At 43.3% G+C, this 26,932-nt stretch overlaps 1 protein-coding gene across 1 annotated transcript in view; it reads right to left on the minus strand.

Annotated features, from left to right (window-relative positions):
- Positions 1-1,706: 1,706 nt before the first annotated feature.
- LOC142590473 (uncharacterized) overlaps positions 1,707-26,932 on the minus strand; it is a 49,181-nt gene continuing 23,955 nt past the window's right edge. Inside the window, exons 3-4 of the mRNA XM_075702621.1 lie at positions 12,981-13,187; positions 1,707-3,535 (exon numbers count right to left, since the gene is read on the minus strand). Coding sequence (XP_075558736.1) covers positions 2,334-3,535; positions 12,981-13,187 — 1,409 coding nt within the window. The 3' untranslated portion in view covers positions 1,707-2,333. The remainder of the gene's footprint in view (positions 3,536-12,980; positions 13,188-26,932) is intronic.

Consider the following 26,932-nt stretch of genomic DNA (forward strand, 5'->3'; position numbering starts at 1 on the left):
CTTTAGACTTACCCTGGGCCCCTGGTACAAAGATATGTTGTGAAAGTGTGCTCAAAGGTGTGAAACTGAACAATGATCAAGCAGAAGACCATGAACAATGGATTATAGACAACACAATTAAGGAACCTATTAGTCTGTTGCAATATCAATGAAACGAGCCTGCATGCAAATACCGGTTGTTTCAGCCAACACTTTAAACATTTTTTAAATGTTGTCTGTGGGAGACGGCACAATTCTAGTTCATGAACTGGTCTACTCTAAGAGGTGGACATTACTTGCACAAAGAATTGAAATGCATAATGCACTAATTAACAAAACATCATTTATTAGGTTTTTAACTAATTACTTTATGGCCCATATTCCAATTTATAAATTCTAGTCGTAAAGTTCTCCATGCAGGTCCACTTGCAATAAATTCTCAGGATGAAACCAGTTTTGAGACATTAATTCGTGAACTTTAAGGAAAAATGAATTGGCATCCCAATTACTTTTGTGTTTGAATGCATAAAATGACGTGTTGTTAATAAAGTAACTGGAACTTCACCGGACAAAGTGCATTAACACAGTACTGATCTGTCAGTAGATGAAGGAAAAAGCATTGCGAGCACGCATGCTCAGGGAAGCAGCAGAGGAGGCCCAGTCTGGCCTCGGTAACTGCACTGTTTCGGTGGCAGTCTTAGGTGGCAGAGATAATTAGAGCCATCCATTAAGCGAATGGAAAGCATATCACCTTCCCTCCCACCCTTTCTCGCAACTACGCTCCCCTCGTGCTACCTCTCAACTCCTCGTAGCTCCCTCACACTTCATGGTCTTCACATCAGCGCCAGCTTAGCCTGCTCCTTGAAATTTTGTTTTTTGCCATTATTGAGAAGTGAGCATTTGCCAGTGTCAGCAGTTTCTGGTCCACGCTTGCTCTGCGCTATAGCGCCACAATATTTCACGAATCGCACTGTTCATGCATCGTGTTATGGTGCACATATACTTCAAGAACAAGTCCTTTCTTTAATTCGAACAAATTTCCAGGCCTCTTTGAGTTCAAGTTATCGAGATTCGACTGCACTTCACTGTTGCATCAAAGGATATCACATGGTCATGGCCACTAATATATGAGCTGCAAACTGATTACTAAAAATGTCTCAGCAACCTTCAACACATTGGTCTAATATAACTAATGAACTTGTTAATATATTTACTTCCACAATGTGTGTCTATATACCTATCTGGTACCACACTTGAAAGTGGCATCGTGGTGTTGTCAGTGTCGTGTCACATCATATCAGCATTCAAAATTGTGTCATTGCATTTTTAAAGCACAATGAAACAGCTTTTCGCATTATGCTGCGAAATGCTATGAATAACCCTAGCAGCTCAACATATCCCAGTGTACGATAACGCTTGTGCAACAAAATGCTATGCAGCATACCGCAAACATGTGCATTTTCCCATTTCATATTGTACTGTTATTATTACATAGAGACCTACATGGCTTGACTGTGTGGATTCTCTTTGAGTTCACAAGTTACAAAAAAAGCTTTAAAAGGAGAATCTGTAACAAAACGGCCACATGTTGGCTTTCTGTGCTAATAATGAGCTTCCCAACTGCCACCCCTCAGCTTCTATTGCAGGCCTCCGATACAATAAAATGCTAACACCACTATATTGCATGCTGTCATTGAAGTAGTAAAATAACAAGAAAAGACAATAAATAGTCATTAAATAAAGGCATTTATTAGGTGCTCTGATGAAACAGACAGTGGAAGGCAAACTTATTGAACAATCAATTGCTCTAAAAAAGTACCCATTTCAAGAAAATACAGAAAAAAAAACAGGTGGGCAAAGAATGAGATAATAAGAATCTCCAGGATGAACCACATAAACCAGAACCTAGAGGCAACAAATACATGAATTGGTCTAAAAGAACAAGTTCATATGTAGATTACAATGCATACACATATGTAGTTTGTAGGGGCATGCAAACAGTAATTTTTGAGATAAGGATGAACACTGATTACTTTTCGAATGAAAAGCCATAATATAACAAAGAAAATTGCGGACACTTTACCGCCTTCATTATATTGAGGTTTACCTGTATCTTTACTTTTTCTCAGCTATAATGGCATTGTGCAGGTAAGTTTTCATAATTTATTTTGATCTACGTTCTATGACGTGCCGTGAAGAGATCTATAGCAAACATGGCGACCTGAAAAAGTGTTCCAGAACTCCTTTAAAAGCACAGGGAGACATTTATGCTACCTGATGCAGTAGAACACTATGCAACATGCTACATGTCTGTAGGTTTGTAATTGACAGTCTAGTTCAAGATGGTTGTTGACCTACTCTAGTGTGTCATGGTGCTGTGCTCTCTTATGTCTGCTCAAGTGATGAGACTGTGTAAAGGACCTGGAGCATACAGTGCAACTGTATGGCCGGTCACCTGTATGAATGCGCTGGTGTACCTTCATGACACTCTTCAATGAGAAGCTCTGAGGGCACAAAGGGCACTGATATGGCTTTTCACCTGTGTGGGTGCGCAGGTGTTCTTTCAGGTGGTTCTTTCGTGAGAAGCTCTGAGAGCATGAAGGGCACCGATATGGCTTCTCGCCTGTGTGGGTGCGCAGGTGGGATTTCAGGCTGGCCTTTTGTGAGAAGCTCTGAAGGCATGAAGAGCAATGAAATGGCTTCTCACCTGTGTGGGTGCGTAGGTGCTTCACAAGGTTGCCCTTTTCTGAGAAGCTCTGTGAGCATGAAGGACATTGATATGGCTTCTCACCTGTGTGGGTGCGCAGGTGTTTCATAAGCTTGCCCTTTTCTGAGAAGCTCCGAGAACATGAAGGGCACTGATATGGCTTCTCGCCTGTGTGGGTGCGCAGGTGTCTCATAAGGTTGCACTTTTCTGAGAAGCTCTGAGTGCATGAAGGGCATTGATATGGCTTCTCGCCTGTGTGAGTGCGCATGTGGATTTTCAGGTAGGTCTTTCGTGAGAAGCTCTGAGAGCATGAAAGGCACTCAAATGGCTTCTCACCTGTGTGGGTGCGCAGGTGCTCTTTCAGGTGGGTCTTTCCTGAGAAGCTCTGAGAGCATGAAGGGCACTGATATGGCTTCTCGCCTGTGTGAATGTGCAGGTGTGATTTCAGGCTGGCCTTTTGTGAGAAGCTCTGAAGGCATGAAGGGCATTGAAATGGCTTCTCACCTGTGTGGGTGCGTAGGTGCTTCATAAGGTTGCCCTTTTCTGAGAAGCTCTGCAAGCATGAAGGGCACCGATATGGCTTCTCACCTGTGTGGGTGCGCAGATGTTTCATAAGCTTGCATTTTTCTGAGAAGCTCCGAGAACATGAAGGGCACTGATATGGCTTGTCGGCTGTGTGGATGCGCAGGTGAACTTTTAAGTTGGTTCTGTAAGAGAAGCTCCGAGGGCATGAAGGGCACTGAAATGGCTTCTCGCCAGTATGGATGCTGGCATGCGCTTCCAGATGAAACAGTTTATCAGCCTCGTAGTCACATGTGGCAGTTGATGGAGAAATTGAAGGCCTTGGTGCTGCACAAATAAAACAAAAGTAATTAAAAGACAGTATATAATGCCAAAAAAGAAAACAGATGCTAAATTTAATGACAAGCTTTCTTTCTTTTATTTGGGAGATTTTTAGGGTGATTTCAAGTATGATGAAAGAAGGAACTTCTAATGGTCCTTCTTAATTTACTCAATAGTTCTGCTTTTGAATGCTTAATGATCCTGTTTGTGAAGTTCGCCTATAATAAAAGTTGTTTCTGAGAAAGGTAAAAAATTACAAAGTGAGAGAATGTGGCGTGTTTGAAGACATTCACGGATTTTTACAAACCTCAGAGAAGAGTTTAAAAATGCTTTGAACCAGCTTGTTGTATTTGGCACTAGCAGAACTTATGATTCACTGGCACAACAAATTTGTCTCATATGAGACTTCATCAGTGGGTATCTTGAACACACGCTGAACTTTGGCAATGTTTCCGGACGCTGACATTGCAAGGAGTCAGCTAGAAAACACTGTATTTTAATGTGATAGCATTAAGAGCCCTCTGTTGCAGAAAGCCCAGTGTCGGTGTCCAGTGCCGGTGTCCCAGTGGGTGAAAATTCTAGTATATGTTAAGGTGTCAGTATATGCAATGCCTAGCTATACGACAAGCGGTATATGCGGGTTATATTGCCAAAACATTCTATCACTAATGTTGCCCATATGCGATGTCCGAGGTCCTGCGTGGCACGCTGCAGGTAGAAGTTAATTCACAGCTTGGGCGTGACCTCCTCCCCCCCCCCCCCCCCCCCCCCCCCCGAGATTACGTCGGGAAGGCCTCCAAGGTCCTGCCCAACTGTGCCTGCCGGCGCGACACACAACAACAGAAGTGAATGCACTAACCCTTCGTGCTGCCATGCATAACCATGCAGCCAAGCACCCGCAAGAGAGAGAGAGAGGTCAGTATAGAAGTACAATAGTGAATTGCTGCTTGTGCTCAGCTACGCATGGCAGTGAGAAAAACCAGTGTTGCTCAAATACATATCCAATGTGGAGATGTGAGAATTTTAAACCGCTGCAGTGAATGAGTGCTGAACCATGCAGAAAACGATGCACTTGGCTCGCAATGGTCAGGTATTTTTGTGATTTGGGGACGAATCTAGTTTGTGATATCCTTTGGTAGGACAATTTCACTTCGTTAAAATAAATTTTCAAATAAGTAGATCTCTATGGGGATTTCAAGGGGAATTTCATTTACTTCATTATATCCATTATTTTGTTATATCCCGTTTCATCCTAAGGAGGTTCAAGCGTGTTCTCGAACTACTAAAAGCAAAATGGCGACTCGTACAGAGGAGGAATGAAGAACAATGAATGTGGGGAGGAAGGAGCTTCAACACATAGCAGTGGAAAGACGGAGGGGTTCCCCAAGAGTTATCGAAAGTTTGAGTAGTCGTGAATGTTGCCCTGGAGTGTAGCTTTCGGCAGTGCACGCTGTGCTGCCAAGAATACGCACCTCAAATCAATATTCCTGTAATCAGCACCCTGGTGCTGACCTTACTCTGAAAGGTTTACAATTTTTGGTGTGGGCTATAAGCGCAAAAATAGAGCAACTTCTGTTTGAGTGATCTCGCCATTCTTGATCCGAGAAAACTACGTGCGAATTTGCATTTTTCTCAGTGCTGTTCTTATAGGCCCAGAGTATGACATCTTTAGTTGCAGTTTTGTCCAAAAAGGAACAACTTGACATGTACTGTTCAAAGCGGAATAATTTGACATGCACTCTACTCCTTGTACTCTGCTCATGTGTCTTCTGCGAGAACACTTGTTTAATGGTACGTTAGTGCCACAGTCAAGGGGATTGAGGCAGACACAAGTGAATCAAAAAGCACAATTGCACATTGGAACCAGCTAAAAAAAAGGTAGATAGTTTCATTTCCTACAAGAAACGACGGCACAATGTGGCAATATGCAGACAAAATGGAAGTGTGTCTCTTTTACTATGGCACAGAGTAAAACAAAGACTCGCAGACATTCAGTTTGTAGGTGGCATAATTTCTCCAATCGTTAAATCATTTATTGAAGCAACAGATCAAACGAATAGTTGATGTTGCCTTAAAAATTCTCTAAGTCACATATTACTGTGAGTGAAATCACAACACTGCACTTGACGTAGGCACACCAGTAAGATTAACGTCGACTCACCGGCTGAGAATGTGGTGCCTGTGAGGCGAAGGGAGCACAGTGTTTGGTTTGAAATATGAGCCCTTTTCATGGTGCTTAGTGGTGTAATACTTTGCAGACACGACCGTTAACCTGGATTGTGTGCACTATTGTCAGTTAAAAAAACCTGACATGAGAGGGAGCCTTCAACGCTGCACTTGTGTGAAAAACTCCCATGGCAGAAGTGCCAAGGCTCCTGCCCAGGTTCTTGCGCTTGTAGGTAATGAGTGCAGATAGGATGCCAATTGCATAGTCACAACTGTCACAATGGTTGAGGAGGCTCAGTGGCAACTCCTTGTTCTTTACAGTTGGTAAAAAGTCATCATGCTTCCCTGTCCACAGATGCATAAAAAGTAATGGGATCGGCCAATTGCACGTTTTTACAACACAAAATTATAGCAAAATTGCCATACTATCTTAATATCAGGCTCATTCTTCACTTCAGCCAAATGAGCAAGAGTCGCAGTGTCATGGAGGAAATTAAGTTTGTTTACTACAAGCATGCATGGGAGAAAGAGATAATTGAAGTTGCATCACTATACTTCTCTTTGGTAGCATTTGTTTAATATAAGATGCCAATACAAAGCAAAATTAGACCTCTTCACTGCACAGTGAGCTTTTGGTACACCACAGTTAGTACGGTTCAATTGCTTTTTTTAAATGAATCTTCCGCTTCACTCCCTAGTTATAAGATGCGAAAAGTTTTTTTTTTTTTTTTTGAAGTCCAGATAATCCCTTGATCCATAGGCTGTAGGAGTGATGTTGCATTTGGCAGCAAGAATTCCCTTTGCATAGCTTTGAGGTCCTTGACAAGACTATGCGCAACGCAGTGGCCCATTATTATTAGAACTTTGTGTCCTTGGCACTCCAACTTCCTCTCCACGCACATGCACTTTTCGAATAGATGTTGCACTCTCTACACTTTCTTGTTGGCTATGTGCAGCACTTGAACATGCGCTCTCTTGAAATACCTCGGATTCCTTCATGTACTGATAACAAGGATGGGAACCTTTTCAGTTTCCAGAATACTGCTGCTGAGGAGAAAAGTCAGCCATTCCTTGCTGTGCTTGCCACCGTAGCAAGGGTCCCCAGTGAATGCAAGGGCTTCTTCAGGTAGCAATTCATAAAACAACCCGGTTTCATCACAGTTTACTGTTTCTCCAGACACAAACAGCTGGAGCAATGACTATAGCCTATCACAACAATAACTTTCAGCAGCCGTCATGTCTGCAGCCTTAAAGCTGATGTTGCTTCTCTGCTTAACATTTCGGACCCAGCCATCACTAAATTTAAAACCCTCAACGGTCATTTGAAGCGCCAGGGTTTCTGCCTTTAAATTTAAAATATCTCAGGACATCTGCACTTGCACGGCGATCATGGCTGTCAGCCACATCAGGATAGCTTCCCCAAGTTTTAAGTGGTCACCTTGGCTGACATTTTTCTGCCAGGATCCCGCAGATTTCTTGGCAGCTTCCAAAATCTGCCCCCCGTTGTTTATGTAGTCTGTATTGTCTGCTTCAAGATTTCAAATTCTTTTGTGAAGTACACTTTGCACTTGCCTGATAATGGTATCCTTCTTTTCCATCATCAACCTGCTATAATTTCCTCGCTTCAAATAAGTTGTTGAGCTGGAGGCAGATGACGAAGGCGATGTCGGCGCCACTGTTAGCAGCTCGCGATGAAATCACTGAAGATGATCGGTTGTTGAGGCAGCTAAGTCTAGTGTCACAGTATGAAGCTCAAGCGAACCACAATGCACGTGAGAGACAATACAAACAGTACCACTGACCATATACGATTGATGTGTCCTGACAGCAATGACAGCACAAAGGCTCACAGGAGAGTGCAGCAAGCAATGCCTCCTATCGAGGTTTGCCAGAAATGAAAGCTCTGAATTGATATGTGAGATGCGTGCAACACTGGTTTGTGCCTGCAGGGAAAGAAAATGACGGCAATTTTCTTTGTGTTTTCGCTAGCTCTTGAATCAAGATAATAAGAAAAAAGTTAAAAAAACATCGAATGAGAAGAGCTTGAAACATGCGAAAGTTTGGTAGTTGTTATACAATGACTTATATTATGCTGTAAAAAAGAAAATATTCGAATTCCACTTAATGCCACTAAATATTTTGTAAACCATTTTGTAACTCTTATGCTGCAACCACATGTGCCTGAATTACCAAAAAAAGAAAGGAAGGAGAGGTTGGGCCTTGGTCAGGTGTTCATTGCAAAATACCTTTCGCACAATCTTCCTGTGTCTGTGTTTGCGTACTGTGAAACAAAATAAAGTTTTCTTGTTTATAGTTGTCAAAAAATGGAGGCAGTGTCACCATTTTTGTCGTTATTATGGCGAACACGCCAACTTTGCAAACACATTTTAATACTGCTCGGACTTCAAAAATACCATGTCGGGGCTTGACTTTATAACCGTATTTGAAAACAATGTGAGAAACTGGGGGAATCATAAAGCAGGATTGTTGCAGTGCAATTTGTGAATAGAAAGCAAAACAGTGCAAATGTCAATTTTCATCGGAAGCTTTGTTGTGCAATGGCTACTCTGTTGAAAGCAAGGGGCAATGACCCCCATAACGAGGTGCAGCTTAGTGACGGACGGACGCTACATCGGCTCCCCGACGAGAATGCCGGAGGCGTGATGTGAATGGCGGAAGGAATGAAGAGTTAATGTTCAAGATAGGCTGGTTTCATGCGGTCACATGACACTGTCCGTTCTTTGCTGCGAACGTCTATCTCCAAGGTTAGCTATGAATGCAAAACCACACAATAGGGGCTTTCATAGGAAGGAGTAAATGGTGGCTTGATAGAGTCGTGCCACAGAAAGACGTGCGTGGTTGAGCCCATTGTCAGGAAACTAAGCAGAGGCTGCTCGTAGGCAATACATGGTGGGTGTAGGTTGAAGCTGGTTGAGCCAGGAATGTAGCCTCTCCATGTGCTGTGTGGCCGCTGGCAGAATGCCTTGCTATGTGTAGAAAAACTGGCCTGGAAAGCGGACTGCTGACCCATAGAACATCTCGGCTGTGCTGATTCCTAGGTCATCCTTGAATATTGTTTGCAGCCCCAGTAGTATTAGGGCTAGTCTCTCCTTCCAGTGCTGTCTGTCGAGCGTGGCGGTCAATGACGCCTTCAGTTGTCGGTACAGATGTTCCACTGTGCCGTTGCTCTGTGGGTGGTAAGCAGTGGTGTTATGAAGGCGCTTTGAAATTGTCGGCTTCGGTCAGTAGTTATGAGCAAAGGGCAACCATACCCCAACACCCACTTAGCAAGAAATGCTTCCGCCACTGTTTCGACCGTGGCATCTTGTAGAGGCATCACGTCAGGCCACTTTGAGTACCAGTTGACACACGTGAGAAGGTACCTGAAACCTTGAGAGGGCAGAAGAGGCCCCTTCAAGTCTAAATGCATGTTTCAATTGGCTCGAAACGTATCGAAACGGCTCTCTGGTGGTCAAAACGGCTGCACCACTGAATGCATGTGCCGGGTCACTTTCACGGCTTGACAGACTTGACACTTTCTTGCCCAGCTTCGAACATTTTTGTTGATTCCTGGCCAGATAAAGTGGTCTGTGATAAGCCCCTGTGTCACTCTGGTGCTGGAATGGCTTAGCAGGGGCAGCGAATCAAATATTGGCTGCCGAAACTGATGGGGCATGAACGGACGAGGAGCTGTCTGCAATGTGTCGCACATAACTAATGCTGCTGTATAGGGAACCAGCACCTAGGCAAGCTGGAGCGACGAAGTCTTTTTCCCGCAATTGGTGCAGCTTGGGGTCATTGTGCTGGGTTGAGGCTTGAGCTTGGAAATCCACAGGGCCAACAGGCATACTGAGCTAGGGCAGTGTGTTAGCTGCCTGATTTTCTGTCCCAGAGACATGGCAGATGTCTGTAGAAAATTTGGAGATCAAAAAAAGTTGCCGAGGCTCACATTCAGAGTATGAGGAACTGTTGTTCTTGAAAATGAAGGTGAACGGCTTGAGGTCAGGCAGAATGCAAAAGCTACAGCCGTCAAAAAAAAAAAAAAACGGGAATGCTTGAGAGCATAATAGATGGGCAAAATCTCTCTCTCGAAGGTGCTGTAGCAAGCTTCTGTACGTTTGAGGCGCTTTGAGAAGCCCAGAAGCCACCGGTCTGAGCCATTGTGCTGCCACAGTATTGCACCCACTGTTGTGGTCGACGCATCTACCATAAGGCGAGTTGGCATGTCGGGGAACGGACGAACAGCAACACTGCAGTCGCCTACCACGTTTTGGCTTCCTGGAAAGAGTGTTCGTGCTCCGAGGATCAATAGAAGGTAGGCATTTTTTTGGAGTGACAATGCAGCAGGTTAGTAAGCGGCTGAAGAACTTGCGTACAGGATAGTATGAAGCACCTGTGAAAATTGATGAGCCCCAGAAATTTGTGCAACTTTCAGAAGGAGGTTGGAGAGGGGAAGTTCTCGATTGCCTGCACCCGTGGTTCCAGTGGCTTGATGCCTTGATGTGAAATGCAATGGGGGAGAAAATCTAGGGCTTCAATTCTGAAAATGCATTTCTCTGACTTTTGGACCAGGCCACATTCGTCCAGTCGCTCATATAGACGGCAAAGGTGCACTTTGTGCTCTTTGTCTGTGCAACTTGCAACAAGAATGTCATGAAGGTAGACGAAAAGGAACAGGAGCCCGCATGAAACCTCGTATATGAACCTTGGAAAAGTTTGCGCCGCTTTCGTCAAACCGAAAGGCATATGGACCAATTCAAATAGGCCAAATGGAGTAGTGACTGCTGTCTTTGGAGTGTTGATGGGTTTGACAGGAATTTTGACAGGAATGGTTTGACAGTCACCAAATTGACCTTGCTGTATATTTTGGTTCCTGCGAGACAGGTGCTGAAGTCATGCATGTACGGAAGGGGTTACTGATCCGGAGTGATGACATCATCCAAAGCTCGGTAATCACCACAAGGCCACCAGTCGCCACTGTCCTGGTTTAGAATGAGATGGAGAGGTGAAGATCAATTGCTGAAGGACGAATAACGCCAAGCTAAAGCATGTGTTTGAACTCACGGCGGGCGACTTCCAACTTCCATCCAGTAAGCCACCGTGGCTGTGACAGGTGGGCCGATGATGTTGATATTATGCGTCACCTTGTGTTTCACTGGGAGCGCATCGTTTCAGGGCTTTGTATGTAGTGGGTACTCAGCAAGTATCTTGTTGTACGTTGAGGTGCATCAAAACGTAAAGATGCCACATGAGGTTAGGTTGGACTGCAAGCCAAGTGCATTGAGGGATGTGACGTTATCTTTTAGGCACTGATTGCGAACACTTAAATCTAGGTTGAAATGGCTGAGGATGTCTGCCATGGCGAAACTGATGTCAGCAATCACAAACACCCATCTGTACAAGTGCTGGAGTCCGATGTCTAGCGTTATTGACTGAAGCCCATACGATGCAATAACAGTGTTGTTCACTGCATGGAGCATGTGTGTGGACTTGCCACCTTGGCGATCTTCAGCCATGGCGGGAACGATACATAGGTCAGCTCTGGTGTCGAAGAGGAGGCAGCTGCCGGTAATGTGCTCGACTACAAAAAATAGGTGGCTTGCTTGAAGACCGGTGTCACATGCTGCTATTAGCCTCTGGCCGGTGCGTTTCCCACCCATGAACAGGGCTGAGTGTAGCAACTTCCTTGTTCGCGAAAGCGACAGTGGTACGTGCACAACTGTGGCGGTGAGCCTCTAGTTGACACTGCGAGGCTGTGCAGCTGAATTATGTGCCGAAGTTGGTTGTGCCTGTTGTCACCAATCGTCTGCTTCTACAGTGCAATGGTAAAGAGGTTGATGTTTTTCTACAGGTGCGAGAGTCAGTATCATGGCTCAGATACTCTTGCAGCAGCAATACGTAGACGAAGACAAACAGTCGCATATGCAGTCAATGAGTACAGCTAACCGATCGAGACTCACCTCGTTGGAACCCCGCAGTACCATGCATGTAGACTGTGGGAGGTGTCGCAAGAACAACTCGCATAATTGGAAGCTGGCTCTCGTTTGCGAAGTCTCACCCAGTAACTAACGCAACCGGTGCAGCAGTTGTGAGGGTCGTTGGTCGCCGAGTTTCTCGGAGAGGAGCTGTTGGAGCCTACCCTATTGCGATGGCTCGAGGAGCTGCAGGAACATGCGCTTCAGGTTTTCGTAGGCAGCAACCGAAGGCGTAGCCACTAGCAAATCATCTGTGGCATTGGCGATGTAGGAAGGTAGTGCGGCAACGACATGCAGGTACTTTTCTGTCTGTGAAGCGATGCGCTGGATTTGAAAACAGGCCTCTACTTGCACAAACCAAACTCGGGGATTCTTAGGCCAGAAGCTGGGAAGCTGAAGCTCTGCAGCGATGGCAGGAGATGTAATCGTGCCGTCATCGCTGTCAGCAGGAGCAGGAGCAGGGTTGTCTATGATTATTGTTAAAAAAAAAGTAATGTTCTGTATCACCACTTGCTGGGGGCTGATTTTAGGGGAGGCAAGGGATACACATTTGAACAGCTTGAGAACGGAGAGTCGACTGCCTTTATTCAAGAGTAAAAGCAGGTTTGCTGAGTGGCTGTGGTGGTGCCCCAGTTGGGCAGCCACCTGGGTTCCAAGAAAGAGCAGGGGGCAATGACCCCGACGGCAAGACAAACTAGATTTTTGAGAATCAGGGACAACAAGGTGACGTACGGTCGCTACAACATTGTTGCGCATGCCTAGTCCTGCTTAGTCATCACTGATGACGTGCTGTGGGATGTGACTCAAAGCTGTCCTACAAAAAAATCCAGACAGTTCCCGTGTGGTTTTCGCCTCCTTCGATGAATGAGCATATTGATAAAACAAAGTATGTTTTGTTGGTAGTAGGCTTAACTGCATTAAAGAATTTTTATTTTATTCACCCTAAACAAAGAGGTCGAATGACATTCTGTGTTGATGTATATTCATGTTCTTACACTAATGCACCAATTTAAGCATAACTAAGAGACTCAATGGGTGTAACATCATCTCAGAGCAAGGGCTACAGCAACACCAGGACAAGAGGGCTCTGGATTAGGCTATGCTATCTAAGGTGCTTCAATGTGCTCAGTAAGGCAGTATTTTTGCATTTTTGCCCAAATCAGTATGCAGACAAGAACCACAAACCTGCTAATATGTCCTTCGCAGAACAACACTATACATGTTTGAGATAGTCAAAGCTAGGCAGACTTGGTCATTTACCACACTCGCACAAGCAAGCAAATGTAAGAGAATTGCCGGTCACTGCACACCTGAGGTGGAGCTTAACTCATCCAGAGTCTCCATAGTCTGCATGGTTCTCGACACGCTCCATGCTTTGAAGCAGCACCCGACAGACTTGTCAACCAGAGGCAAGCTGCACTGCATGCCAACGTTGTCCTGACCGACGACCTTGGACGGGGCTTGGAATGCCATTTTGGCAGTGATGCTTTCAGCTAGGCTCATCGCATTTGTGAGGCCTGCAGAAAGTTGGGGTGATAGCAGTCCTGTTACAGCATCAAGAACAGGGGGTAAAAAAAATTAGATTATGGGGTTTTAGGTGCCAAAACAACGACCTGATTACAAGGCACACCATAGCGAGGGCCTCCGGAATTTATGACCACTTGGGGTCCTTTAATGTGCACCTAAATCTAAGTAGACAGGTGTTTTCACATTTTGCCCCCATCGAAATGTGGCTGCCATAGCCAAACAAGAGGTAAATACAATAGAATAAATGCGGGGGCATTTTACAATGCATGGCCATGAAATGCAAAACCCTTTCAGCTCAGTATTCCCAAAGGGCTACAAGCGACAATCAACATTGAATACTTGAAAGCAGGGAAACCTTTCTGTAAAAGGCTTATCAAAGCAGAAAACACTTTCCATATCTCACACATTTTAAAGCCACTGGTGTAGTCCAACTAACGAAAAGTGGTTGCGAGACCCTAAGTTCATCGCTATCAGCCTATTTAATGTCCACTGTAGGATACCAAATCTCCTGATGTCTTGTGCCAGCTGATACCATCCTGTGCTTGCAAATTTTCATTCTCGTCACAGTACCTAGTTGTCTGCTGTCTGCAATTGCACATCAGTTTCATTGGTACTCATTCTGTAACCCTGATAGACTGTCGGTTAGCTGCCCTACACATTACATTGTTTGACAAAGTTCACCGTTAATGCAATAGCATTCTTCAGGAACTTTACCCAGTTATTGGAAGGTCTGTATGTATGTGCATCCACACCTAACCTCCTTCCTGCCATCTTGGGTCATTGGGTAGTCTATGGTCAAATAGGTAGAGCCTCGCTGCTGCGCTGAAGGAACCGCATTCAAAGCCAACCATCAGCCCAACTTGGGGCACTGAGCATTAAACATTGTCTATGTGCCAAGTTGAGTCATTGGGTATGGGCTACTCTTCAATGATCCTGGGTGGTCCCACCCACTTAAATTATCCTTACCTTGTCACCTACTTTTACCCTGACTGTGTCTAGGTTGGCTGGCCTGTTTATTCTTAACTAATTAGGTCTCTCTTCAAATTGAGAACAATCCTGGACCTCCCTAACTTAATTTCACTGCCACTTTCCCTACCCAACACTTCTACATCCTGCACTATGCTAGGGTCAGCACAGAGTACGAAGTCTATTTCCTTTCTTGTTTGCTTATTAGGGTTTTCAAAGCTGACTTTCTGTTATTGTGCTTCTGTGAACTCTACCAATATCTCTCTACTGTATCTGAAGTTGATGCCATACTTGCCAGTCACCCATACTCCCGCCCGGTTTTTTTCCTACTTTTGCATTAATGTCGCCCATGGCTAAGTACATCTTGCACATTTTTCATTGTGAATTCAACATCCTCACAAAACTGTTCCACATAACTGGAGGTTGGAGAATAGGTTTGTACTACCTGTCAGCGATAGCTGCTACTAAGTTTTATTAGGATGACTGCTACCCTTTTAGCGCTACCGTCATGTTTTAGGGACAGAGAACCAAAGTGGCACAATGCATTGGGCAAACCTGTGCCCAGAAAAACAAGTAACACTCAACACAATGACAGCGGTGAGCATGCTCGTCGACTATCGAAATATTGTCTGCGGGTCAAGCACATCGACTTTCATACATGAGTCGTGAAAAGTTCCAGATGTATCGTTGGTGCCTTCATGCTTTCCAGAAAGTACTACACAATTCGTGTCGTGCTTACATCCCCATTAAACAAGGTTTGGTGACAACAGACACAACCAGTGATAACATTCGAGCAACTTCCGATACAGAAAGGTGTCTCTTGTGACAATAGTCCAAAAGAGACTGGTCCGTGAAAAATGTTCACCGAAAACAAGCTACTTAAATGCATGCCATTACTGCAGAACTCATCAATGTTGCCAGCTATGCACTTATGATTTAGAAGCCCTACCCTGTATTCCTTCTCATCTGGAAGATCTCTGTAGCACAGGACATGGCCGTTGGTCAGCTCTGTACAAGCTTCCTATTTTCCAAACTTCATTACGGCCAATGATATCTCAGGCAATGCCCGACAATACCTCAAAAGGCCCCACTAAGCTAGCCTCATGTAGGGTTCACATGTTAAATGTTGCCAGGTTCAATTTACAGTGGCAGCCTGTACAGATCCAGAGATTCTCAGCACCCTCTGCCGCTTTGCAGGTCTGACTGCCGTCTTGTTCAGTTCCTTCACAGCCGTACTGGGTACGTGCTGCTCGACTGAAAGACTATGACGCCAACTTGGATCACAGGTGACAGCACTTTTCATATTATTCTTCATAAAAATTATATAATCAAGAATTGTGCACCAATTATAGGATTGCTAATGACATTAAAGTCGTCAATGATCTCTAAAGAATGGATAAACCACCAATTTTCTTCCTCTCAAAGCTTTGAGAGTATGTTTTTTCCCCAAATGTGAACCCCAGTGTGGAGTATTTTTACTGTAGATTTAAAATCTTCAGACTGACCAATTTTGCAGAAAAATTAGCTCAACTTTTTCAGGGTGATGATGAAGTGACAAAACAATTTCTGCAGGTAAAAATGCCTTGTTTATTCATGAATACAGATGGACTTGCATAAACACTTATCAGATTAGACAAAATATATGGAAAAAGATCTTTACAATTCTACATTTGGGCAGTAGTTGGCATCAAAGCAATTGTCACTTGACTCGCTAGCAGCAGAGCAACCAGCGTCCATTTCTATAGTGCAATTAAACTGTATATATGAGTGCACACAAGAAACCTCGATGTTTGTCTGCCACTAATTTTTTTTTTCAGGGCAAATGACTGTGCTTCTTCACCAATCCCAAGGGGTGGTTCAGGAGCCCTTTAAAAAGTGCCACATACAGACAGTTGCAGTGCTTTATTCCTATTCCTAAGGAAATTATGCCATGATTATAGGAACCTGGACAATCTTGCACCTTGGAATTATACATATATAGCCATTCAGAAGACAACAAAAGCTCAAGTTCAAGATCCCAACAATTGAAATGACTATATACCTATGGGATGCTGTGTGATGCATGCAGATGTGGCCGTTAACTCGAGAAGAGGACAAATAACTTTCTCACATCCAACACACCCCTAGATGCAAGCCACTTGGAGCTATGAAGGGGACTTTTCAGATTTTCAGACACCTTATTATTTGAGCTGCAGATTATATATTATGCAACAGAAAGCCTTGCCAACTTGTCTAAAATTAACAGAACCTACGCATATACTGACAGGATCAGCGCGCTTAAGAAAAAACATTGCGTATTTGTAAGCAGATACAAAAACTTCACAATTTTACACGTGTGAACAGTACTCTCCACTGGGTGCAGGCACATATGGTCATCACAACATTACTGACTGTGTGGTTCCCATTTACTTTTTCTTAACCTCCATAACTTTTCTATCACTTCCCTTTAGCACCGCTATGTTTTCAGTGCCTGAAAATCCATTATACAGTATGACACGCATGTTCTTATCCTCTCCAGTGTCTGCTTCATTCCCCACAATCTTTCTCGAGTGAAAGAAATCTCTGTGCAGAGACTTCTAGCCAGGGTGACCTTTACATTAGCCATCACTTCCGCCTGGGGTCAGTGATACAAACACATTGTCCGGTGTCCGCAGTGCTCTGCTCCTGCATTTGATGCCCGCCATCTACGTTAGACATACCTTGGGCACCTGGGACAAAGACAACTCGCGAAAGTGTACTTAAAGGTGTAAACTGAACACTGATCAACCAGATGACTAGGAACAATGGTTTATGGACAACACATTCTTTAAGTCTGTTGCAGTACCTCAATGAAACGAGCCTGCATGCATATACTGGGTGTTTCAGCTAACTTTCAAAATTTTTTAAAGGTTGCCTGTGGCAGATAGCACAATTCTAGTTTATGAGCTGGTCTACTTGAAGAGGCGGACATTATTTGTACGAAGAATTGAAATTCATAATCGACTAATTAAGTTTGTAACTAATTACTTAATGTCCCATAATACAATTTGCTAATTCCAGCCATGGAGTTCGCCATGTGGATCCACTTTTAACGAATTATCAGGATGACACCAGTTTCAATATATTATTTCGCGAACTTTGCGGAGAAATGCACTAGCATTTCGGTTACTTTTGCACTTGAATGCAGAAAACAATGTTTTGTTAAGAATGTAAGTGTAACGACTATGCATTTCCCTGTAAAGTTTGGGAATTAACATCTCGAAACTGGTGTCATCCTTGGAATTCGTTTTAAATGGATCCGCCTTGTGAACTCCACGGCTAGAATTTTTTAATTGTGATATGGGCCATAAGGTAATTAGTTGAAAATCTGACTAATTATTTTTGTTAATTTGTTGATATGAGTAGTGTCTGCTGCTTTGAGTAGACCACCTGCTGAACTAGAACTGTGCTCTCTGCCACAGGCAAGCTTTAAGAATTTTTGAAAGTGGTCTTTAAAACATCCTGTACATGTGCATAGTTTCATACTGACGTTATGCCGGGTGACAACCAACGAGAATAATAAGCGTTTTGTTGAGTGCAAGGGTCACTGATACACTCTTGGCGATGCGGGCATTTATGGCTAGCACTGCGACTGATACATTAAAGAACTTCCAGAACACGAGTGCCACGTAACATTTCTTTGGAAAATACTACTATAGGCTTTTGAGTGAGACATTTCAGTTTGTGTGAACGTGCCATTAATTGCACACTGTGCGTCGGGTGGGAGCCACATGGTCTGCCTGCACAGGGCCTTACGCAGTGCGGAAAAAGAATTGCTGGTCCATAATAACTGTACATACCTCACCAAGACAAATGGCTCTTTGAAATTCACATAATGGCGGGCGGACCAAGAGGCTCCCCCCCCCCATCCTTCTCCAGAGACATGCTGCCTCCTCTGCACATTGAGTGTGCATCAAGACTCTCTTCCATCTTTATTGCGTGCTCTGTAAGCATTATTGAGCCCTTATGTTAAGCCTGTGTGTAAAAAGAATAGTGGAAAGAGGAAGGGAGGGGCACTACGGAAAAGGTGGTGGGCTTTCCCAAGTTTAGGAGCCCCTGCCTTTTGCAACTGTGCACCGTTCTATCTAAGAAAGGCCTAGTGAGGCATAGTGAGTAAGCAAGTACTATACTATTCAGCTGTCACATCAAGGAACATCACATTGTCATCGCCACTGAAATATGTGCTGCAAGATGATTACCAGAAATGTCTCTGCAACCTTCAACACACCTGACCTCAATTGTATCTTAATATAACGAAAGAATTTGTTAATAATGTATTTATTTCCACAATGTGTGCCTACATACCTATCTGGTACCACACTTGACAGTGGCATCGTTGTGTTGTCAGTGTCGTTTCACATCATATCAGGGTTCAAAATTGTTTCATTGCATTTTTAAAACACAATGAAACATCTTTTTACATTATGCTGGGAAATGCTATGAATAGCCCTAGCAGCTCAACGTATCCCAGCGTACAATAACGCTTGTGCAACAAAATTCTATGCAGCATACCACAAACATGTGCATTTTCCCAGCTAATATTTTACTTTTATTAATACACACGCACCTACATGGCTTAACTGTGTGGGTAGAGAAATGCTATACGAGTTCACAAATTACATAGAAGCTTGGAAAGAAAAACCTGCACTGTCACATGTTGGTGTAGGCGCCTCTTCACATGGTTGTAACATGCCCAAGTCTGAAGGCATAGGTGTTGCCAAAATGGCTGAGTGGGTGTGGAGGTAATTCTTAGAAGTGGCACTTGCCAGAAAGAAAAAAAAAACTCTCTCACATGTTTATTTATTACATGTCGGTACATTGTTGTCTAAAATAGATTTAAACTAGTGGTGAGCAAAAGTACAATTTTTCGATTGAATGGAATATGGATCGAATAGGGCCAGAAGTGAAACAAGTCAAATGTAGAATATGTTTCAAACAGTTTCCGAAAAATGAACAGCTATGATCAAAATATGTACAAAACAATGTGCACATCCTGGTGCTTATAACATTGACAAGTTTCTGTCATTTTGTGCGATGTTATGAAGCACTGCTAACTAAAAGCACAAGTGAAGCATAAGGAACAAATGAGGAATTTGCTTGCACACAATGGGCTCATCAGAGAGCACAAATGATCTCTGTAAGCTAGGAAAGTGTAGCTCCCTTAGCAACGTATACACCCCCTATTACGCACATTATCATATTTTAAGCCTATGCTATGGCCATGGGGGTGAACGGGGGTGCACACGTAATGCTTAAACTGTTCGAAGGCTACTAAAAAATATTTCAATTTACGAAGTGCCCATTCAAAAGCGTCAAATATTCACACGAAATTATTCAAAATAAAAACAGTAACTTCATGAATTTATGATCTTAAGAACATGCCCTCTGCACAATCTTTTTAGTGAGGAAATTCCTCATGAGAGACTGGGACAAATGGAATTGACAAAGAAGCTTTACAAATGTTGAAAACATTATTGGATCAATATCTCGCCTTCTGTGCACAAATGTATGATACAGTGCAGGTGTCTTTGTATGCTCGATTCAAAATGTAAATTTTATACAAATATTTCTACAGATATATGTCTGTCCCATCAGTGCTTATACAAACGCTGATACAGTTCTAGAAATAAAATGTAGGAATGAATTAGGCATAGGAGACTTGACATTTGACTCAAAGCTTAAATTACTCATGTATATTATATAGTTATAACAAGTGCCTTCTGTGCTAATAATTACCTTCCAACTTTCCCCATTCAACCTCTCTTGCAGTCCCTGATAGATTAAAATTCTAACATCAATATATTTCATGCTGTCATTCAAGTACTAAAATGTCAAGAACGGACAATGAATACTCATTCAACAGGCATTTATTTGGTGCTCTAAGGAAACAGACAATGGAAAGAAAACCGATTAAACAATCAATTGCTTTAAAAAAGTACCCATCTGAAAAAAAAAGAACTGAAAAAAAAAAAGCAGGCGTGAACACAATAAGATAAAAATAATATCCAGGATGAACCACCTAAACCAGAAGCTAGAGGCAACAAATACATGAATTGGTCTAAAAGAACAAGTTCATATGTATATTACAATGAATATACATAGGTTATAGGGGCATGCAAACAGTAATTTTTGAGACAGGTATGAACATTGATTACTTTTTGAATGAAAAGCCAAAATATAACAAAGCATATTGCTGACACTTTACCGCCTTCACTATATCATGGTATAACTGCATCCTTTAACCCTCTATTGCAGAAATTATGAAAAAATCATTTCAAAAATTATTTTTTCAGCTTTTGTTATTGATTTAATGAACAAACACATATACAAAAAGTTTCAGAGTGATAACGACTGTACTAATAAAGATACAGCTTTGTGCCAAATATGGCACACCATGAAGATGGCCGAGCGGTCTTGCTGCCATGGGCGGAAAACACAGCTTCACGGATGGTGGTTTTTTTAGCACGATATGTGGAATGAAATGTAACGGTTGTTTGCTGCGTTCAGGCACAGATGAATGTTTCACTTCTTCTATCTCATCGACAACATGTTTGTGCAAGATGGCCGTGTACATCTTTGTTTCTTCTCATCAAATTCTGGCGAGTGGCTGACTAGGTCAGATCGGACGTCTTTGGGTAGCATTGCAGCCGCTGGTCCCTGTGCTTTTTTTACTTGAACCTAGAATTCGATGTCTAGACTAGAAGGCCTTCCTGGTCGCTTGTTGGGTAGGCACTTGTTATGCGAGGTAAGGCATTCTACAATTTCTGCTTTGAATTGAGCCAGCGGTAGTACTTGTTCCTGCCCAAGCTGCTCCTGCACCCTCCTGTACAGTAGCCATGCTGCTACTACCGATAAGTCTAGCATATGCGTAAAAATTCGAAAGTTCCATTTCTTCGACTTGATATGTATGTGGTAAAGTCCAAGCAGTGAATCCAGCAGGTCGACCCCGCCCATGTGCCTGTTGTGGAACTTTACTACACTGGGGCAATCAATTTCGCAAAACTCCTTGGCGGAGCTAAACCAGCGCTTAGTCTTTTGGCCTGGATCTCTCCCAACAAAGCTTGACAGAAATGTCACGGCACAGTTATCGTACCACCGCACTCACGATAACTCCACGTCATTTATCGCGCTTGTGAGTACCTCTGAAGCACCACGTCCTTTACATTTCAGTTCCTTTTCGCTTTTCAGGCGAGTTTGGCAGACGATTCACCCTGACCATACCGATCGACAAAATTCCGTCTTGTAATAGAGTGACCTGCAGCTTCGGGCTATTGAACAGAGGGCAGCACGTTACCATATTCTGTCTTTCAAGTTCATACTGTGCCAAATATGGCACACATTGATTTCGGGTTCTCTGCTGTAGTTGCAGACGAAATTGAGAAAAGTAATAACTGGCTTGAATTGGCGAGACCACAAAATACGGCAAAATAATTTTTCTATGTTTCTGCGGTGGAAATTTTCAGCAAAAAAGAATACCAATTGCTCGTGTTTGCCCCGTCCGAGTTTCACGTCGCTTCCCAAAATCTACTTCACATCTGTTTTGCGCATCGCTCAAGAGATGGCAGCACCTGCCCATAATAGGTGCGCATAACTATGAGAATTACTCTGATGGTATCACATTCTCAACTGGGCATCTCACACACGCGAAAAAAAATGGTAACCTGTATGTGTCAAATATGGGATGCCATGCAATAGAGGGTTAATTTTCTCAGCTATAATGGAATTATGTGGGTCAGCTTTCATGATTTCTTTTGATTTATGTTCTATGACATGCTGTGAAGAGATTTAGAGCAAATATGGTGACCTGAATAAAGTGTTCCACGACTCCTTTAAGAGTACAGAGAGACGTTTACGCTACCTGATGCAGTACAGCACTATGAAACATGCTACATGTCTGTAGATTTGTAATTCACAGTCGAGTTCAAGATGGTTGTGGACCTACTCTAGTGTCTCATGGTGCTGTGCTCTCTTATGTCTGCTCAAGTGATGAGACTGCGTAAAGGACTTGGAGCAGACAGTGCAACTGTATGGCCGGTCACCTGTATGAATGCGCTGGTGTACCTTCATGACACTCTTCAATGAGAAGCTCTGAAGGCATGAAGGGCACTGATATGGCTTCTCACCTGTGTGGATGCGCAGGTGTTCTTTCAGGTGGTTCTTTCGCGAGAAGCACTGAGAGCATGAAGGGCACTGATATGGCTTCTCACCTGTGTGGGTGCGCAGGTGTTGCATAACCTTGCCCTTTTCTGAGAAGCTCCGAGAGCATGAAGGGCACTGATACGGCTTCTCACCTGTGTGAGTGCGCAGATGTCTCGTAAGCTTGCCCTTTTCTGAGAAGCTCCGAGAACATGAAGAGCACTGATATGGCTTTTCACCTGTGTGGGTGAGCAGGTGTCTCATAAGGTTGAACTTTCCTGAGAAGCTCCGAGAGCATGAAGGACACTGATATGGTTCCTCGCCTATGTGGGTGTGCAGGTGCTCTTTCAGGTGGGCCTGTTGTGAGAAGCTCTGAGAGCATGAAGGGCAGTGAAATGGCTGCTTGCCAGTATGGGTGCTGGCATGCGTTTCCAGACGATAAAGTTTATCAGTCTCATAGTCACATAATTGATATCGGTGGAGGCATCCTTGCTTCAAGTTGTCACATTTGGCAGTTGACAGAGAAATAGAAGGCCTCGATGCTGCACAAATAAAACAAAAGTAAGTAAAGGTTATTGGGAAACGCCAAAAGAACAAAGATGCTAAATTTAATGCCAAGCTTTCTTTTTAATTTATTTGAGATACCTTCAGGGTGGTTTCAAGTATGATGAAACAAAGAACTCCTAATGGCCCTTTTTAATTTACCCAACATTTCTGCATCTGAATGCTTCGTTTGTGAAGTCCACCAATAAGAATTATTTTTCGGAAAGGCAAAAGAATTACAAAGTGACAAAATGTGGAGTGTTCGAAGGCTTTCATGGGTTTCTACGAACCTTAGAGAAAAGTTTAAAAATGTTTTGGCCCAGCTTGCTCTGTCATCCTCAATGAGCAATCGAGGCCCAGAGGCCACATTTGGCACTTGCAAAACTTGTTACAATTTGCTGGCACAACAAATTTATCTCATAAGAGATTTCATCAGTGGGTTTCTTCTCAATCACACGCTGAACTTTGGCAACATTTTCACAAGTTGATATTGCAAGGAGCCAGCTTGGAAATACCGTATTTTTTCCCATATAACCCGGCAACATGTACAACTGGCGCCCTCTTTCAGAATAGTCGCTCAGCATGGACAGTTGTGCTAGTTTGCTGTGAATAGCATTATGCTACATCGTACTAGTGCACAAATAAACATGGACAAGCTGAGAAAAGACAAGAAGGCTGGTTCCTCTTGTCCTTTGCTCGTCTGTGTTTAGTTGTGTGCTGGAACTATGTTTCATATTGCTTTCAGAACAGCCTAGAAAGAAAAGAAAGATATGTGCGTATAACCCACGAAAATAACTGCACACAACTCTCAGATATTTACAGAAACAGTGTCCATTTGGGGATAAATGACTTGTCCATGTTGTATCTTCAGCCAGTGACTGTTCCACCATTTGCAAAGACAATGCTGGGCCTTTGAGCACAGCTTATCATGATCCTAGTTTTACTTTGCTGGTGTCGCGTGCACAATTCGCTAACTGCTAAACGCAAAATGACGACCCGCACAGAGGAGGAGAATGACTCACAAAGTAGAAGGGAGCATCAACACACAGGGCTGGAAAGATGATGGGGTTCCCAAGAGATAATGAAAGGTGAGTAATCGAGAACTTTGCCCTGAAGTGTAGCTTCGTGACAGCGCACGCTGTGCTGACAGGAAGCCAGGCCTAAAATCCAAACTCCTGGGATCCGCCCCCCAACCCTGACCTTACTGTGAAATTTTAGCAATTTTTGGTGCAGGTTATTATGCGTCAAAATACGGCAACTTCTTTATGAGTGATCTAGCCATTCTTCACCCAAGAGGATTACTTGCTAACCTGGGCTTTTCTCAGTGCCATCCTTATAGGCTTAACAATGTTGACAACATTTTCAGGCACAGTTTTGTTCAAAGTGAAAAAAATTGACAAGCACTCTGCTCCTTGTGCTGTACCATCAGAAAATAGTGGCAAACAATTGCTGGAAGTGGCAAGGAATGCTGAAAACAAACTGCTCCCTCTGCAAAGCACAATGCATTTTAACACACTAGTAGGTGAATGCATAACATACCGTAGAAACCCACGTATAATACAATCTTTTTCTAAATTTTACCATGTGAAATTTCTGCCTCCTATTCTGTGTGCTTCCCAGAGCTTTCTGTCCAATTTTTGCAGTTCCGGTGTCATTGTTGCTCAGTGCTATTATCATCAAGACTCGTAGTGGAGGATGCATCATCTTGTGGTGGTGCCATTTTGACCACGCCATGAATCGGCACTTTCACCTAAATTCAATCCCACACGATGTTGGGACTGTGAAAGCAGTACCCAGCTGCCTTTAAGGGAACACTAAAGGCAAATGCTAAGTCGACAAGGACTATTTAAATACCATTTCAGAAACCTCACAATACTTCTTTCGTGCCAAAAAAAGTCTTACCTAGTTTACGAGAAAATTGCACCTGAATACTTTTCTTGAAATTCAAATCTCCCGCCAATGAACCGGGGGAGTGCTGATGTTGCATATGCCATCACCACGCTTTGCTGCCGTTGGATAAGTAATATGGTGCCCGACAGATGGCGGTACTGAGCTGAGGCAGAGCAGTGGATTAGCCGCTGCAGCTGCATTTTGGTAAAGTTGCATAGACCGTTCGGGCATCTCGCGACATTACATGGAAGTTGAAGTCTCTGCTACTTGCAGTTTGTGCAAGTTTCACAAGTCAGCAAAACCAGCGCAGCACTGCACGATAACGAACCCTTTCAACTGCTCGCATCATTGCCAAGGATAATTTCAATTAGTTCTTTTTTCTAAAAATGAAATAGAACTGGACAAGTAGCATTTTATTTTGTCTTATAATATAATACAATTATGTTTTTTGCTACGAGTGGTTGAATACTAGTGACAGAATTTAAGTCAGAAGTGCTTTCGTAATCAGGCAAGTATTTGAATGTCCTGGGGGGGTCTCTAATCATGTCCTGCATTTACCTCAATATCTCGATTATTAGGGCTCTGTTTGCGATAATACTGAGACATTAGAGATTCTCGAGCACTAATCTATCACTTTAGCTTGACTGAATATTTGCCTTGAGTGTCCCTTTAAAACTAAAGTTATTTTAGCTGCCGAGACCATCGGTAATTGGGCCACGGAGTGGCCCTTTGGTGTCACTGAAAGCAGTGTTCGCAGCTGGAGGAAGCAAAAGGGCGCAATTTTTTTCGTGCTGTGGCCTGAGAAGAAGTTTCCGGGAGATGAAGAATGGAGTCTTTCCCGAGACTGACACCGCTTTCATGGCACCGCCTTCGTGCGATGCCAACGGGCTGCTCACCTGGCTGTGAACATTGAGCTGCTACAAGCTAACGCATGACAAATTGCCCCAGAGAAAGGCATTCCACGGAACGACTTCAAGGTCAACAAAAACTGGGTATTATGTTATATGCGCAGGGTGCACTGGATTTTCTTGGAAATTAGATGTGCACTTGTCTCCTTGTGCTTTGCTCAGCTGTCCTCAGCAATAACACCCGATTAATGGTATAAGTCAGTGCCAGAGTCACGAGCACCGAGGCAGACACAACTGAATCAAAGAGCACAATCGCGCATTGGAACCCGGTAAAAAAAGGCAGACAGTTTCGTTTCCTGCACAAAATGACTGCACAATGTGGGAACAAGCAGACAAAATGGAAGTACGTCTCTCTAGGTAGGGCACAGAGTAAAACAAAGACTCGCAGACATTCTCAAAGGTTTTATAATTTTTCTAATCATTATATTGTTTTCTGAAGCAACAGATCAAACAAATAGCTGATGTTGCCATTAAAATTTGTAAGTGATCAATATGATGGTATCACTACGAATCTCCAATGCCATTACGCTAAATTTTTTCATCTATGTGTCGGTTATCTAAAACTTGGCTCGTAGATTTGTCATTTGTTAACTACAATATCCCTGGGTACAACCTTGCGTAAGAAAGTCAGCGATCCGCTACAACCGCTTCTTTACATGGAGGGGCAGCTCTATAAAGATAGCATCAAATATACGGTATGACAGGGCCTATGTTTTACTATGGAGTAGTGTGAATCACTATTTATAAAAATTTCTTCTAGTGCCACTTCAAATTGCTATATATATATATATATAATATATATACAGTCGATCCCGGACATACAAAACTGGAAAAGGATAGCGAAATAGTTTGATATATCGATAATTCGAAATATAAGATATGCATGTCAAAAGCTTATCTAACAACTCCACACATCTCAAGGCAGTTTCCCGATTTTGTGACTAATGGGAACTTACCGATCTGTGCCTCCAAGGCGCGTAAAAAAACAAAAACACAGCACAATGACCAGAGCACTTTATTTCGGAAGAAAAAAATCTGTGACCTTTGCTTGCTTTTATTCTGCACCATCAAGTTCATTAAGCTGTCCTCAAGCTTGTTGACAGTGTCCAAATGAGAGAGGCCAGCTCCTTCCATTGTGCCACAGCAGCAGCGCCGATGCATGCCATTGTGCCACACAAAGCTGATGCAAGCTCAGCTGCAGTGCATGTTGGTTGGTCCTTTTCGTCGGAACCTTCGCCGCTTCTCGAGTCTGCGTCCTCGTCACCCATGATGTC

Source organism: Dermacentor variabilis, chromosome 8 (assembly GCF_050947875.1).
Source record: "Dermacentor variabilis isolate Ectoservices chromosome 8, ASM5094787v1, whole genome shotgun sequence".
Lineage (NCBI taxonomy): Eukaryota > Metazoa > Arthropoda > Arachnida > Ixodida > Ixodidae > Dermacentor > Dermacentor variabilis.